The following is a 16,847-nucleotide window of genomic DNA, read 5'->3' on the forward strand; positions in this document are numbered from 1 at the left end:
GCATAGCAGGGCCCAGGGCCTCAGACAATGTCATTGGAAATGGGCCCACTGTCCAAAATGGTCCCAACAGTGTTGAGCTTATGTTCCACCATCTCAGAGATCTAGTGGAAAGGAAGTTCTTAATTGAGCTTGAGCCTCCCAGTTTGGACCAGTACCATCCTTGAATAGATCTCTGTGGCCAGGATTCACAGAATATGCTAGTAATCCTGGCCTTGTCAAAAACAAACTAAATGGCTGAGACTAAGAGTGTAGGTGAGGTAGTTCTGGGGGAGATTTCAGGAACTGTGAGAGAAAGGACAATGGATGCTGTGCTGTGTGTTGGAGGTCGTTGCAGACTTTCCTAAAAGGGATTACTAGGGTCAGGTGGACACCAGTGCTTGTAGGAGGCAGGGCCTGCCCAGCCAGGAACCCCAAGGACCAGTAGGCCCAGGCTCAGCCTACCTTACCTGCCCCTTGCCATTGCAGGCAGGCATGCCCCGGACACTGAGTGCCTCCGATATGGTCACCCCAGGCAGCCTTGGACTGCCCCCCACCAAGACTGCAGATGACGAGCAGGCCGGGCAGGCCCTCCTGGACGGAGCTCCATCCTCAGCCTCTCTGGACACCCTGATCCAGCACCTGGTGCCCACAGCTGACTATTACCCCGAGGTGGGTGAGCTACCTAGTGGCGAGGAAGAGTAGCAGGGTAGGCTCCCCTCTACCAGGCATGGGGGAGAGAAAAGGGCCAGGGTTGGCTTTGGGCCTGGGAGACCAGGAGGGCAGGCTGGGAGTCATGTCCACACACACTGCCTTCATGAGTATTGGTCACATTTTCCACATGTTTCCCCCAGAAAGCCTACATCTTCACCTTCCTGCTGAGCTCCCGCCTCTTCATCGAGCCCCGGGAGCTCCTGGCCCGGGTCTGCCACCTGTGCATTGAGCAGCAGCAGCTGGACAAGCCGGTGTTGGACAAGGTGAGGGGCAGGGCCTGGCAGGGGCTCTAAGTGTACCCAGCTTGGACCAGCACTTCTTTCACATAGTATCAACCTTTTAGGGAGGCACTGATTGTCCCTATTCCCCCAGCAAGGCACCTGAGACCAGAAGAGGTTTCTGACACTTCTGAGTCCCAGACTCTAAGGGACAGACCCAGCCCCTTTAACTGGGGTGCTGTTTTCTAATTTCCTATAGGAGTCTCACACTAAGCCAGACCTGAGGTGGCCCTGTAACCCTAGCTGGGTTCCCGTCCCCCAGCACACCCCTGCCACCTTTCCCTCCTCTGCTGATAGCCTAGCCTTCCCAGCATCCAGTCCTCTGTCCAGTCCTCTGTCCCTGCCCAGATCCCACTGAGCTGTGACTCTAAGCAAGAATCAGCTGAGCTCTACTTACAATGATGGAAGTCCAACTTCAACTGCCTAAAACAAAGGGACCTGATTGGCTCCTGTAACTTTGGCCCAGGGGCTCAAATCATTAAAACTTACTCTTCCTCCCTCCTGACTCTCTGCTACATTTCCCCCTGGGCTGACCTAATTCTGAGGCAGGTTCTCCCTACGTGGTGACAACCTGGCATCCACATCTCCTGGCTGGCCTGCTACCCCTTCTCAACCCCACCCATTAAAAGTGCAAGCAGCCTCCTCAGTAGGTCATTCACCTTGCTTAGGTCCCATGCCTATCTGTGAACCAACCACTGTGCACATTGGGGGTACTCAGTGTTCTAACGGGCCAGCCCTGATCCTGGGCCCACTTTTGGAGTCCTAGGGTGAGGCAAGCGGCTCCAGAACCTCACAAGCTGGAAAGGAAGGAGGTCTCCCATCTAGCCATTCCAAAAATTGAGATACTGTCATCACAGAAAGGGATGCTGGAGAGCAGAAACAAGAGGAGTCCTGCCCCCAAAATGTGTATCTGCCCTGCCCCTGCTCCCAATGCCCCCACTCCTCAGCCACAGCCACCTCCACCATGCAGGAATCAGCTCAGACCCAGGTCTCTATAGTGGTTGACGTGGTCCTCCTCCTGAGCGCCTTCCACTCACCGAGTGCTACCACACTTTGGCTTGCTTTGCAGGCCCGGGTCCGGAAGTTTGGTCCCAAACTGCTTCAGTTGTTGGCCGAATGGACAGAGACCTTCCCGCGAGACTTTCAGGAAGAAGCAGCCATTGGACATATGAAGGACGTGGTGGGCCGCATCGCACCCTGTGACGAGGTATGTGGCCAGAGCGGGGTGGTTCACTCTCTCTGCACCAACACTACCAGGGGCTGAGCCTGTTCAGGCCTCTTCTCAGGATCATCTTCCCACAATGCACACTGCAGTCCCTTTAGATCCAGCCCCTTTCTGAGTCACTTGACCCAGGCCACATGCCTGATGAGTTAGAGAGCTGAGACCACACGCATGGTTACAACCTGCTCTCTTGGTCTCTCTCCTGGCATTCTGTCATCGTTGGCATCAGATGGTGGTCAAGGCAAGACCCATGTGAGGGCTTCTTGGTCACACAGCCAGGGCCAATGGTCTATCCACTAGGAGAGAGGCTCATAGGGCTCACGTCCTGCAGCCCTATGCTACAGAGTCCTCACTCCTCCTCCTGCCTCTACCTTTCCCAGGGCTGGGCTTGCAGTCAGTGCTCTTGGACAAGGAGGCAAACTGTCAGTCAAGGGTAGGAAAAGGGCTCTGCAGGAGGATCTATAGTGACTAACGCCACATATGTGCAGGTTCTCCTGAGAGGGTCTGTCTCTGCCTCCATAGTCTGAGCTTGTGTAAACCCTGCATGGTGGGGTTGACAAGCAGAGAGGACCCCCCTACAACTAAAAGTTACACCACAGGGTAAAAGTGACTCCTGGCTCCTGTGGCTTGGGAGGCAGAGGATATACTGAGAAGTGAGATGTCCCTGAACCCCATGCCCTGCTCTGCTCTCCCCACCATGTCACTCTTGGGAAACACCTGAGGCTTCAGAGTCTTACTGCCCTTAGTGTAGAAAGGACAAGAACAATCCTGTATCCCAGGATGACAATAAGACAAGGAAGACCTCCAGGAAAAGGATAGAGGGATCCTGGTCTGCTTGAAGAGCAAGCTTATCAGCATCTCCAGAATGACTGTAGCCAGACTGATGTTGCTTTATCTGGGAGAGAGAACATTAGGGGGTGCTTGTTATTTCCCTAGGAGGAAACTGAATGTGGCAAGTTGGTAGCTAGTGATGTACTCAAAAGTAAATCTGCACTTGACAGAGCCAGCAGTATGAGAAACAAAAGGAAAGCTGCAAAGGCAGGCTGGGCAATAGGGAGCAATAAAGCCCAAGGCATAAAGTAAGACTCAGAGAGGGTGACCCTGTCTTGGGGTCATTTCATATAGACAGGCAAGTGACTGAGCTGCTCTGAGGACCCACTGAGATGAAGGTCAGGTTCTCCTTCTCCTCCTCTGCATGCCTTGATTCATATTCAGATCTGATACTTACTAAGCATCCAGCATGGAAGGCTTGTTTATTGAATGGATGAGAGTTGGTAGAAGTGTGGGGAAATTCTGTCTAGGTAGATAGTTGACTACTTTGATAGGGGAGGATAGATGTTTGAGTAATTGAATAGGCAGGTGGATATATGAGTAAGTGGACATTGAATGACTGACAGAAAAATTGGAGGGATAAAGATAGGAATGCTGGATAGATAGGTGGGTGAGTAGAAGGATGAGTAGGTGGGTGAGTAGAGAGATGGGTGTGTGGGTGGGTGAGAGAGAGGATGGATGGGTAGATGAATAGATGGGTGGGTAGGTAGATGAGTTGGTAGATGGATAGATGTATTGGTAGATAGATGGGTGGGTAGGTGGGAGGGAACATGGATGTAGTGGATGGGTGGGATGGGTGCGTAGATAGATTGGTAGGTGGGTGGGTAGGTGAATGGATGGGTGCAGGTGGATAGGTAGATAGTTGGGTGGATTGGTGATTGTGTGGGTTGGTGGATGAGTGTGCAAGTAGGTAGGTGGGTGGATGGATGGGTGGTTTACCCTTCCCTGACATGCCTCTGACATTCAGAGGCAAACACTGTTGTTCTGGCCACATTAGAGGAGGATAGTGTGTAAGTCTTGAGCTAGCTTCCCTCCAAGAAACCAGTGCCTCTTCACAGAACCCCTGAGAATCTCTCAGGCTGTGCTGGGAAATATATCTTACCACCCAGTGAATGAAAAAAACAGGAGAGCAATTACCCACCAGGCATGGGTTTTCAGAGCAGAAATGAATCACTCAAGACATTTCCTATTCTTTCCCTTGTGAGCCAACTAGGGATGCTATCTATGGGAGCTGGGATGGAACAGGGTTCCCTGGAACCCACTCTACCTACCATGTCCAGTTCCGGTCAGGAGTGATCTCATGTGTCTTCATTATCCCCAAGTTGCCTGTCCACAAAAAGCAGCTGCTCCAAAGAGGACATCCTCTGAGTACATGTCTTCCTGCCCTGGTTTCTGGCAGGTGAACTGATCATGTTGCTCCTCCTTCAGCCCTGGGCATGAGCAAGCACAAGACATAGAGCTGGGGATCATTGAATGACAGACAAATGAGGCTCAAACCACCTGAGCACAGGTCAAGTATTAGAACCACATCTCTGTGACCTTGATCAAGGCACTTCACCTCTCTGAGCTTCAGTGTCCTCCTTAGTAAAATGGAGGTGGCTGAGGGGTGAGTGGGACGTGAAGAAAGGTGGCCCGCTCATGTGGTGGTTGACTGTGAGGGAGAGCAACTACAATGCAGGTAGAGGTTCCAGGGATCACAGATAGCTGACCATGTCATCCAGATTACTCACCATCTTCCTGCCATCAGATGAAACTTGGAATTCTGACCACACTTTTGGTTGCACAGAGCAGAAAAGGCTCATTACTTCTGTGGGTGACAGAACAGAGAGAGGGGCCTCTCTACCCCAGCTAATCAGTGGGAATCTTTTCTCTTGGCTGCATGCAAGGACTGTCCACTAACAACTTCCTGTCCTGTTCTGTGTCCTAGCGACTCTGCCCCTTCCAGAGTACTGGGCACTAACAACCCCCCTGGGTATCAGTCACCCTCCTTTAGCCCCATCAGAGACTCTAAGAAAGAGTCAAGGAACTACACACTGCCCAGCTGACCAGATACCCCAACTGTCCCCGCTAAAATGCTGCTTGTTGGGTTTGTGTGGTTCAACGTAGCATAAAGGAAAGCACACTTTGTTATCTGATAGCGACTAGCCACGCGCTGTTATTTCCTTAGCTTTCTGAGGGCTGTTCACCGGGCTTGTCATCACTGCTGGGAGTCCAGGTTGGCTCCAAGCCACCATTCCTGCCTCTGCCAGTGCCAAGCTAGCTTCTTGGTTCAAATGGAATTGAGTCTCCCTCTGGTGGAGCCGTTTTACACAGAGATCAGGAGCCTGCTCTATGGTTCTTGACCAGAAAACCCTTGGGGGCGTGTAGACATCTCATCTAGTAAGTCCAGCAGATTTTATAAGAGTAAATAAGCTGTTTCTCCTTAGAAGGGGAAGGATGGGCAACCGTTGAGGGCTTTTTATCCCTGTGTGTCCAGCCCAGGACTTGGTCCAAGACAGGAATCTGTGCTCCATGCTGAATGGTGAGGTGAGTGGTCACAAGCTCCCACCATGTGCCAGAGCTGGGCTCACTCTGAGAACACAGAGGAGCAGCACAAAGTTCCCTGCCCCTGCAGAGTTTTCTTTCCTGTGGAGAAATAAACAAAGGAACACACCCAGTTATCTCCAACAATGGTCCGCAATCACACACAGTGACGTGGGGCAGAGGACAGGCCGTAGGCTGTGGATGGGAAGGCCTTTGAGTTGAGCAAAAGTCCAGCTGGCCCAGGACTGGCCCCTTCCTTGTCTCCCCCTTCTGTCCCTCCCCTACCCACTGTGTTGCCCACTCTCCTGAGAGCTCTGGTGGGTGGTCTCATGATGTTTGTTCTTCTCAGCTCCCACCATAATACTGTAGCCTTCCCCTAACTGGCCTTGAATTTGGGCCCCAAGTTTAACCTGCCTGAGATTGGATCCTATCTGGAGATGGATAGGCCCTGGCGTAACTACTTGTTGTTGTTAAGTGCTGTTGAGTCCGTTGCGATTCATAGAGACCCTGTACAGAGTTTCTGAAGAGAAGTTGGTGAGTTTGAACCACTCACCTTGTGGTTCAAACCAACCTTGGGGTTCAGTGTATCATCCTACAGCACCACACCAGGACTCCGGCACACCTGCTGGTATCTGACACCTGCTGGTCCAGAGACCCTAGGAAACATAGAGATGAGTGTTCAGGCCTGAGTAATCTTATTCCACTCCTGTACTCCCCATCTCCTGCCTCCAGGCCTACAGAAAGAAGATGCACCAGCTTCTGCAGGCCCTACACCAGAAGCTGGCAGCTCTGGGCCAGCGCCCAGAAGGCCTGGTGGGCGCCGATAAGCCCATCTCCTACAGGACCAAGCCACCAGCCTCCATCCACCGGGAACTCCTTGGTGTCTGCAGTGACCCCTACATGCTGGCCCAGCAACTGACCCATGTGGAGCTGGTAAGCAGACCTGGCCATCCTCATTTCAATCCCAGAGCCAAAACTGTTGGGGTAGCTCTGTACTCCTTGCCCCATTCAGGGAGAGGAGCTATGTACAACCCAGAACCCTTACCCTGAGGCCCAGAATAAAGGGCAGGAATCCAAAGGCCCCATGGGGAGGACTAAACCCTCCCTCCCCCATGGAGTTGAGCAGGCATACCATGGTAGGCCCCAGTACACCTTCTGCTTCTCCGACCCCCTGCAGGAACGATTACGACACATAGGGCCTGAGGAGTTTGTCCAGGCTTTTGTGAACAAGGACCCTCTGGCCAGCACACAGGTAGGTGTCTCAGCAGCAACCCCCATCCCCTTCTCTATGGGTAGGATCCAAAGAGCATCTGCTCGGTGAGTTTTGGAGAGGCGTCAGTGCATCTGGAGTCCTGGTGTGGCGCTCTAGGAGAAGCACTCAACCACAAGGTCGGTTTGAACAAGATCGGAGCTTCAATGTCACCAACCACTCCTCATAAACCTTATAAGGAGCTCTGGTAGCTTAGTGGTTACGAATCGGGCTGCTAACCTGAGGGTCAACAGTTCGAAACTACCAGCTGTTCAGCGAGAGAACGATGAGGCTTTCTGCTCCCGTAAAGATTTACAGCCTCAGAAACCCTGTACAGGGTCGCTATGAGTCGGAATGAACTCCACAGCACATAATAACCTCATAAACCCAATACTGGGTTGCTAAGAGTCGAAACTGACTCGATGGCACGGAACAACAACAAAGCGCATTTGACCAGGACAGCACTGAGTTCTAGGATAGGCTGGGGGAGCAGGAAGTGCCCAATGCAGTCATCCACCCAGTGAGAATGTCATGGAGGGAGGAACATCAGGTCTTCAGGCCTTTGTTTTGGTAGGGATAAAGGTAAATGGCAAGCCAGAGCGCTCCAGAACCCAAAGTCCCCTCCCAAAGCGTTTCTGTGGGTGTCGGTACCCTCCAGCGGCCACTTGGGGAAGTGCAGGCTGATGCGCGAGGCCCGGGAAAGATAATCAACCGCGCCCTCTTCCCTGACAAGGAGTGGGCGGTTTTCGTGGGGCACCCTAAAGACATCATCCCACACACCCGGATTTTAACCTCTCACCCTCCTCTCAGAGCCCAACCAGCAGGATACCTGGGGTTTAAAAAAGTCGATTAACTTCAAACCAGAACTGTAAAAATAGTATCTTCTTCTACCCTCATGCCTGAAGTCCTGGTTTGGCACTGTGGGTTAATGCACTGCACTGCAAAGTCAATTTGAATCTCAAAATTGGCGGTTGAAGCTCATCAGCGACTGCTTGGAAACCCTATACAGGGTCGTTATGGGTCGGAACCGACTCGATGGCACTTCACAACAACAATAAAACCCTCACACCTAAAAATAAAGTGGTCCAAATTAAATTGGGTAGCATCTTCAACTCTCAGATATGCAAAGATGAACTAGTTGGATGATACACTGTGAATGTCAGTAGATAAAGAAACAAGCATTCTCCTACACTGATTGCGGAAAGGAGGTTGTAAAATGGGCACAGCTACTTTCTCTGGTTGTTTTGGCAATGACATGAATAAACATACATCCTTGACCACAATTTTCCACATCTAATAATTTATCCTATAGATCTACACAAAGATGTATGTACAAAGATATTCTGGCTACACAGAATTTACTATTTCCAAAGACTGGGCTCAAACTACCTTATCCATCATGAGGACTGGATTAAAAATTATAATACACCTATTAATGAACTGCTATGGTGTGGTGCTGTAGGATAAGCTTTGGACTGTGAACCAAAAGATAGGTGGTTCAGCAGTTCAAACCCACCAGATGCTCAAACCCACCAGCTTCTCCTCACTTAACAACAAACAAGAACAATTATGGCACTGTAGAGTCCTGGTGTAGCACTGTGGGTTAATGCTCTGGACTGCAATGTTGGTTTGAACTGCAAAGTCAGTGGTTCAAGCTCACCAGCCACTCTTTGGAAACCCTATACAGGGTCGCTATGGGTTGGAACCAACTCAATGGCACTTAACAACAGCGACAACAGTGTGGCACTGTAGGATAAGCACTGAACCACAAGGTCGGTTTGAACTGCAAGGCCCCTGGTTCGAATCCACCAGCCATGCCTTGGAAACCTCTTAATAACAACCAACGCTACTTAAAAGGAATAAATATGGAACAATCACCAAAAGCCATTGCTGAGAGAAAAAAGTAGAATGGACAGTGACAGAGTTTGTGTCCATTTGTGTAACAGTAACAAAAAAGTAAGGTACGTGTGTGGTTGTAGAGTTGCATAAACCATCTTTAGGAATACTGTTTGATGCCAGGACTGGATGTCAAGCATCAGAGATGGGAGGGAGACTTTGCTATGTCTAAGAAGAAATTCTAGGATTTTTTGCCATTCTCATGTATTGTGGGTTTTGTTGTTGTTGTTGTTAAATATATCAAGATTGCATGTAACATTTATTTATCCATTCTACTAGACATTTGCATTAGACAGATCTGCTGCACAAAACCTCTTTAAAGTGTTCAAGAGCAAAGATGTCAGTTTGAGGACTAAGGTGCGCCTGACCCAATCGATGGTATTTTCAATAACCTCATATGCATGCTAAAGTTGGACAGTGAATAAGGAAGACTGTAGAAGAACTGGTTTATTTGAGTTATGGTTTTGAAGAAGAATATTGAAAGTACTGTGGAGTGGCAGAATATCAAACAAATCTGTGTTGAAAGAAGTACCACCAGAATGTCAAACTTAATCTCTTATACATCAGGCATGGTTTCAGGAGAGACCAGTCCCTGGAGAAGAACATCATGCTTGGTAAAGTGGAGGGTCAGTGAAAAAGAGGAAGACCCCCAACAAGATGGATTGGCACATTGGCAGCAACAATGGATTCAAGCATAACAATCATGAGGAAGACACAAAACCAGACAGTGTTTGTTCTGTTGTACAAAGGGTCTCTATGAGTCAGAACTGACTCAATGGCCCCTGACAACTACAGCACTAGATACTTTAATTGTTCTCTGCTTTTGGAATTATAAATATTATTGCAGTAAACATTCCTACACCTATATCCTAGTATACACAAAAGCATGTTTTTCTGGAATATCAGTTCTCAAATGTCTTGGTCTCAGGAATCCTTTATACTTTTAAAAATTCTTGAAGACCCCAAAGAATTTTTGCTTAGATGGGTCATATCAATCAGTGTTTATTGTACTATAAAAACATAACTTAAGCATTTTTTTATTGAAATGTATAATAATATCCCATTACAAGTAGGAAGGGGGAAAAAAAAGAAATTGCTGCTTTTTATTTTCAGTCTGATTTTTGTTTGTTGGTTGTTGTTTTTTTCATGAAAAAATTAAAGAACTCGTTGTTGTTAATTGCCGTTGAATCAGTTCCGACTCATAGCAACCCTGTGTAGGGTTTCTGAGGAGAGGTTTCAACCACTGACCTTGTTCACACTGATCTTGCAGTCCAGTGCATTATTCTGCAGCACCACATCAGGACTCCATAAATAACCCATTACATGTTAACATAAATAACCTATTTTATGGGAAATGACTATATATTCCAAAATAAAAAAATTACTCAGAAGAGTGATATTGCTTTATAACATTTTAAAAAATCTCTTTAGTGTCTGACTTAATAAAAAATGAGTGAATTCTCATATCTGTCTTTACATTCAATCTCCTGGTATACGTTTCATCAGTTGAAGAAAATTGAACTGAACAGGTATATAGGAAAAGGGAGGAGTATTTTACAATCACTTCAGATAATTGTTAATATTCTTTTTTGATACTACATGAAAATTCAGCAAGTAGAAGCTTTTAAAGGTTAATTGCCGTGTGGCATCTGAAAATTTATCTACAAACTTTTTATACTGTATTACATGAACATGTGTATTTCTTTTATAGTGGTTAGTCTTGAACTTTGAAGAGCTCTTTTGCCCATGCATGATTCACATTTTGGTAATTTGGAAAATATGAGTTTACTGAGTTATTCAGATACTCCAAATAGTGAAAGAGTCTTTGTGATATAGTGGGTTTTAAATGTTGGGCTGCTAACTGCAAAGTCAGTGGTTCAAACCCAATAACTGCTCCTTGGAAGAAAAATGAGGCAATCTGCTCCCATATTTACAGTCTTGGAACCCCTGAGTAGGAGTTCAACTCTTTCCTGTAGAGTGGCTGGGAGCCAGAATGGACTCAGTGGCAGTGGGTTAGTGGATTTGGTCCAAATGTTGTAACATTTCCTTATTTGATATGTTACAATCATATTCAGTAGTATCACTACCAATCTCACTTTTTTTTTAAAGTATATAAGTATTGGGAAACTGCCAAGCTCACAAAATGAATACATGTTCTACAAATTCCCCAATTTTTCTTGCACCATTAAAATTTATGGCAACAGATAAATTTCTTGTATCATTAAAATCATTGGCAACAGATAACTGTCAGTTATTTTTTTTCAAGTGACAGACTCATTTCTTTTATTTCCAAGAAAAGAAAATATCTACCAGAGACAGAAGTCTGAAAAACCATAGTTTGTCTCTTAGTCCTTTTAAGTGAGAATGGTGTTCCGTGAAAAATAAAAAATAAAAATAATAATGCTTAGTTGGGCTCACAGTTCAAATAATCACACAAGTACTTTTCCTCAAGACGACTTCAACACACAAGGGCATTATGTGTCTCTGTATCTTCACGTAGAATAGTAGATATGTACTCAGAATTCAAAGTTTAATAAAAATTTAAAAGTTTTATGGACTCATCAAGACCATTCCTTTTTTAACTTTTTGTTGTGAATTGAGTGATAATTTACATGGAAGAACATCGGTTTTAAACTCATCCTATCGTATTTCATTTCATTGCAATGATTACAATCCCCTCCATGCGTCATCATCCAACATTTGCATCTATTCCCTCTGTTTGTTTTTTTGTTGTTTTGGGATGTACACAAATAAACACTCAGGAATATATCATCATTTAAAGAACCAAAAGGCACATTATGCAAGCCAGCCTCTTGGCCACCAACATAGAGCCTTTTTCTTTCCATGACTCTAAGTCATCAGCTGCTCTCTCTCTCTATGTCAAGACCATTCTTAAGTTACAGTGGATTTTATATATAATTCATGTGTGTGTGTATATGAGATGGCTTCACAAAGTTTATAGAAAAATAGAATTAAAAGATAATGGAATTTATCCATGAAGTTTTTGATGCCCCCTCATTCACACGCACACACATATACTGAGAGTTGTATCAGTGAAGAATACAATGACCACTAGCATCATATGGTGTGCCTCTGCTTAATTCCCACTAAAGCACCAATGATTTTACCTACTATTACTTTTACACCATTATTGCAAATGTCAACACTTAAAAAAGCAAATAACATTATCATAAGTCCTGATGTGGCTCTGTGGGTTAATGCATTGGACTACAAAGTTGTTTGAACAGCAAGATCGGCAGTTCAAGCTCACCAACTGCTCCTCATAAACCCTATACAGGGTCGCTATGATTTGGAACTGACTCAAAGACACTAACAACATTATAAAAACAGTTTTGCCCTTATAGATCCCCCAGAAAGGGCTCACGGGACTCCCAGGACCCCATTTATGACACAGAACTGCTGCTATACGATATCCCGAGGGGTAATTACTGGATCACAGGATAGGTACATGGTCCACTTGACCCGGCCATGCCAGATGAGGCAGGAGTGTCTGAGAGTTAACAATGGTCTAATCTTTCAGCTTTTGTTAAACTGTTAGGTTTACCATTAATCCATGTATCTCAGTCATTCCTGGTTGCTCAATGAAATACTTATCCCTGACTTTTGCCCAGTCTTCTGTTGGTGATTAGTTTTTTTTCTTAATGACTTCTGGAAATTTTAAAATATGTATTCTAGATAATAATCCTTTGTCAGTTACATATTCTGCAAATTTTCTTCTCTTAATTGAGTGCTTTTCTTTTCATTCTCATTATAATGTCTTTTGAAGAGCAGGTGTTCTTCATTATCAGCTAGTTTAATTTGTGAAATGTTTCCTTAATCATTATTGAAATTTAGGAAATCCTTTTCATGCCTGGGTCATAAAGACAATATCCTATGGTTTTTCCCTTACACGTTTTTAAATTTTGCTTTTTATGTTTAACTCTTTGATCTATTTGGAGTTCATTTTGTTTATATGGCTCGAGGTGGAGATTCATTTTCTCTCTCTCTCTCTTTTTTTTTTTTTTTCCATACAAAGAAGCAATGGGTCTTGACCCATTCATTTATGCATTTCTTTTTCCATTGGTCTGCTCTGGCAGTCTGTCACTCTGGCATTTGCCAGGTTTCTATATACACGGTGGCTTGTATTTTTATAGATACAAGCCACCTTGTATATGGAAACCAGACAAACTTTTTGAAGCTCATTCAAAAATGAAGGATCTTGTACTCCCTATCTTGCTTCACTGTTCAATTTTTTCTATCATTGTGTCAATATAAAACAACCCAATTCCTGACGACCATGTGTTCCAGAGTAGAACTGTACTCCATAGGGTTTCCAGTGGCTATGACTTTCCAGAAATAGATGATCAGGTTCTTCTTTCAAGACACCTCTGGGTGAATTCAAACCACTGATCTTTCAGTTAGTACTCAAGCACTTCACTTTTTGAACCATCCAGTGATTCCTTATTTCATTATACATTACCTTATTATACTATTCTGATTTGTCTTGATATGTGGTAAACCAAATCTCACAGGTTCTTCTAACATAGTTTGACTATTTTTGTGCTTTTTCTTTCATTGAATTTTACAATCACTTATTAAATGTTATAAAAAGCCTTATTTATTTTGTGTAGCCGTTCATTTATTGGTAGTCATTTAGATTATTTTTACCTTTTGGCCATTGTACCAACAACAAAATAAATGAAATTGTAAATACATATGCATTTTATTTTCTATAATAAAAACTGTATTCTCAAAAAAGAAATTTTTTAAGCCCTATTGGGATTCTATTAGAAGATAGAAACTATAGATCAATTTGGGAATAATTCAAATTTTCATGATATTGAATCTTCTATAAATACGGTATGTCTCTGTATTTATATGTCGTTGTTAGGTGTTGTTGAGTTGTTTCCAACTCATAGCAACCCTATGTACAATAGAATGAAACACTGCTATGTTTGAGCCCATTGTTCAAATCCCATTGTGTCAATCCATGTCATTGGAGTCTTCTTCTTTTTCATGGACCCTCTACTTCCTAAGCATTATGCCCTTCTCCAGGGACTGGTCCCTTCTAGAAATAGGACTGAAGTATGAGAGATGAAGTCTTGCCATCATGGTTTCTAAGGCAATGTTGTACTTCTTCCAAGAGAAATTTGTTCATTCTTCTGGAAGTCTCTGGTATATTCAGTATTCTTTGCCAACACCATAATTCAAGTGCATCAATTCTTCTCCGGTCTTTCTTATTCATTGCCAGTTTTCGCATGCATCTGAAGCAATTAAAATTAATTTGGCTTGGGTTAGGTACACCTTAGTCCTCAAAGGGATATCTTTGCTCTTTAACAATTTAAAGATGTCTTTTGCAGCAGATTTGCTCAATTAAATACATTGCTTGATTTCTTGACTGTTGCTTCTATGAACATTGATTGTTTATCCAAGTAAAATGAGATCCTTTATAACTTCAATATTTTCTCTGCTTATCATGATATCGGGATTAGTCAAGTTGTGAGGATTTTTGTCTTCTTTATATTGAGGTATAGCCAATACTGAAAGCTGTAGTCTTTGAACTTCATCAGTAAGTACTTTAAGTCTTTCAGTAAGCAAAGTTGTGTTATCTGCATATGGTAGGTTGTTAGTGAGCCTTCCTCCAATCCTAATACAGTGTACTTCTTCATATAGTCCAACTCATCTGGTTGAATAAGTATCATAACAGGGTATAACCCTGACACATACCTTTCCTGATTTTAAACCACACAGCATCCCTTCTTCTGTTTGAATGGCTTCCTCTTGTTCTATGTTCAGATTCCACATGAACACAATTAAGTTTTCTGGAATTCCCACTTTTTTCAATGTTATCCATAGTTTGCTATAATCCACACAAATGTAGTTCCATAGTCAATAAAGCACAAGTAAACATTTCAGCCAAGATCCATCTGACATCAGCAATGATATCCCTCATTCCACATCCTCTTCTGAATCTGGCTTAAATTTCTGGCAGCTCACTGTCAATGTACTGCTACAATTGTTTTTTAATTATCTTCAGCAAAATTTTACTTGTATGTGATATTCATGATATTGTTCAGTAATTTCCACATTCTGTTTGGGTCACCTTTCTTTGGAATCAACACAAATATGGATCTTTTCCCATCACTTGGTCAGGTAGCTATCTTCTAAATTTCTTGGCATAGACTAATGAGTGCCTTCAGTGCTACATCAGTTTGTTAAGTACTTCAATTGCTATTTCATCAATTCCGGATTTCTCACCAGTACCGTCAATACAGCTTGGAACATCTTCATTCAATAGCATCGGTTCTTGATCATATGCTATCTCTTGAAATGGTTGCACATCAACCAGTTATTTTTGGTACGGTGATTCTATGTATTCCTTTTATTCTCATTTGATGCTTCCTGCATCATTCGATATTTTGCCTATAGAATCCTTCACTATTTCAAGTGAAGCTTGAATCTTTTCTTCAGTTCTTCCTGTTTAAGAAAAGCTGAGTGGGTTCTTCTGTTTTTGATTTCCTGACTCAATGTCTTTGCACATTTCATTGTAAGACTTTACTTTGTCTTCGGCATATTTTTGCTATTATAAATGTTACCTTCTTACTAGCTTGAAGGCTAAAATTTATTTTAATATGCAAATTTTATATATGGTTATATTATAAACTCTCTTATTAATTCTAATAATTTCTCTGTATTCTCTTGTTTCTTAGATGTCCAAATTCAGTTTAAGAAAGTATCCTATTCCTAGTCTGCTACGAATTCTTATGCTGCATGGCTGTAGAATTTATTTCATTCTTTTTCTGGACTTACTAACCATACAAGTTTGGGTTTTTCCTTTGGTTTGCATTCTCCTTTAAAATGTTAAGTCGTTATATAATTAATTGGTTAAATTATATTATTATTTTTATGTTAAAATGCATTTCTGAGATAAACAAAACTTGGTCCTGATCACTTATCTTTTTCACAGCTCTCTAGATTCAGTTTGCTAATGTTTTGTTTCAGAGTTTTACGTCTATTATCATGACTGAGATTGACTTGTTATTTTCCTTTTTCATATTGTTTTTCTAGTCTTTGTTTCTTCTTTCTCTGTGCTTTGCAAGTAAGTGTAAAAGATTAGAGTTACCTGTTCTTGGAACATTGAATAGAATTTGGCAATGAAACTATTTGAGCTGATATTTTCTTTGAGAGATATCCGTCTCTTTGCTTAATTTTATTTATTATGTATGACGTTGAGAATATAAACAGCAAAACATACACCCATTCAACAATTTGTGCATGTGCAATTCATTGGTATCGATTGCATTTTTTGAGCCGTGCAACCATTAGCACCCTTCTTTTCTGAATTGTTCCTCTCCATTAACATAAACACTTCCCCTAAATTTCCTATCTGACCTTTCAAATTGTTATTGTCAATTTGATCCCATGTAGATAAGGCACTTAACAACAACAACAACAGATAGGTCTTGAAAGAGCACAATGCTTAAGGAAGACATTTTTTGCTAGTTAAGTTAAACTGTTGTTTGAGGGATTGTTTTTGAGTTCTGTGTGTGTGCGTGTGTGTGTGTGCTTTTTAATGAAGATTTGAAAATTGTATCAGGAAATAATTTCAGGGGCTCATCCAGCCTCCATGGATCCAGAAAGTCTGGAATCCATGCGGATTTTAAATTCTGTTCTACATTTCCTCCTTTGGATCAGGATCCTTGTGTGGAGTCTTTGATCAAAATGTTCAGTAATGGTAGCTGGGTACCGTCCAGTTTGTCTGGTCTCAGAATCAAAGAAGTAGTTGCTCATGGAGGCAACTAGCCACACATGCCATACTCTCCTCGTATCACTAACTCTCCTTCTTCCCCTGTTATTCCAGGTGAATAGAGACCAATTGTACCTTGGGTGGCTGTTTGCAAGATTTTAAGACCCCAGGTCCTATGCAGCAAATTAGGAGGTAGAAAAGAAGCACAAAATACACCATAAGGCCTGTTAACTAGGATATCACATGAAACCATGATCCTAAATATCTAAGCCAAGGAGTCATAGCCCATGATGTTTTTGGTTGTACATAAGCAGCCTCAGAAACTACTCTTATTGGTTACCAGGGGTAGAAGGGAGTGGGAATGGGGGTTAATAATGATGGGAAATTGCACTGATTATGGGTAGGGTTGCA

At 43.4% G+C, this 16,847-nt stretch overlaps 1 protein-coding gene across 1 annotated transcript in view; it reads left to right on the top strand.

Moving 5' to 3' along the window:
- The first annotated feature begins 471 nt into the window (after positions 1 to 471).
- RASGEF1C (RasGEF domain family, member 1C) overlaps positions 472 to 16,847 on the top strand; it is a 142,636-nt gene continuing 126,260 nt past the window's right edge. Inside the window, exons 1-5 of the mRNA XM_006874462.1 lie at positions 472 to 648; positions 831 to 953; positions 2,038 to 2,175; positions 6,277 to 6,528; positions 6,722 to 6,796. Coding sequence (XP_006874524.1) covers positions 472 to 648; positions 831 to 953; positions 2,038 to 2,175; positions 6,277 to 6,528; positions 6,722 to 6,796 — 765 coding nt within the window. The remainder of the gene's footprint in view (positions 649 to 830; positions 954 to 2,037; positions 2,176 to 6,276; positions 6,529 to 6,721; positions 6,797 to 16,847) is intronic.

This window comes from Chrysochloris asiatica, unplaced genomic scaffold, assembly GCF_000296735.1.
Source record: "Chrysochloris asiatica unplaced genomic scaffold, ChrAsi1.0 scaffold00279, whole genome shotgun sequence".
Lineage (NCBI taxonomy): Eukaryota > Metazoa > Chordata > Mammalia > Afrosoricida > Chrysochloridae > Chrysochloris > Chrysochloris asiatica.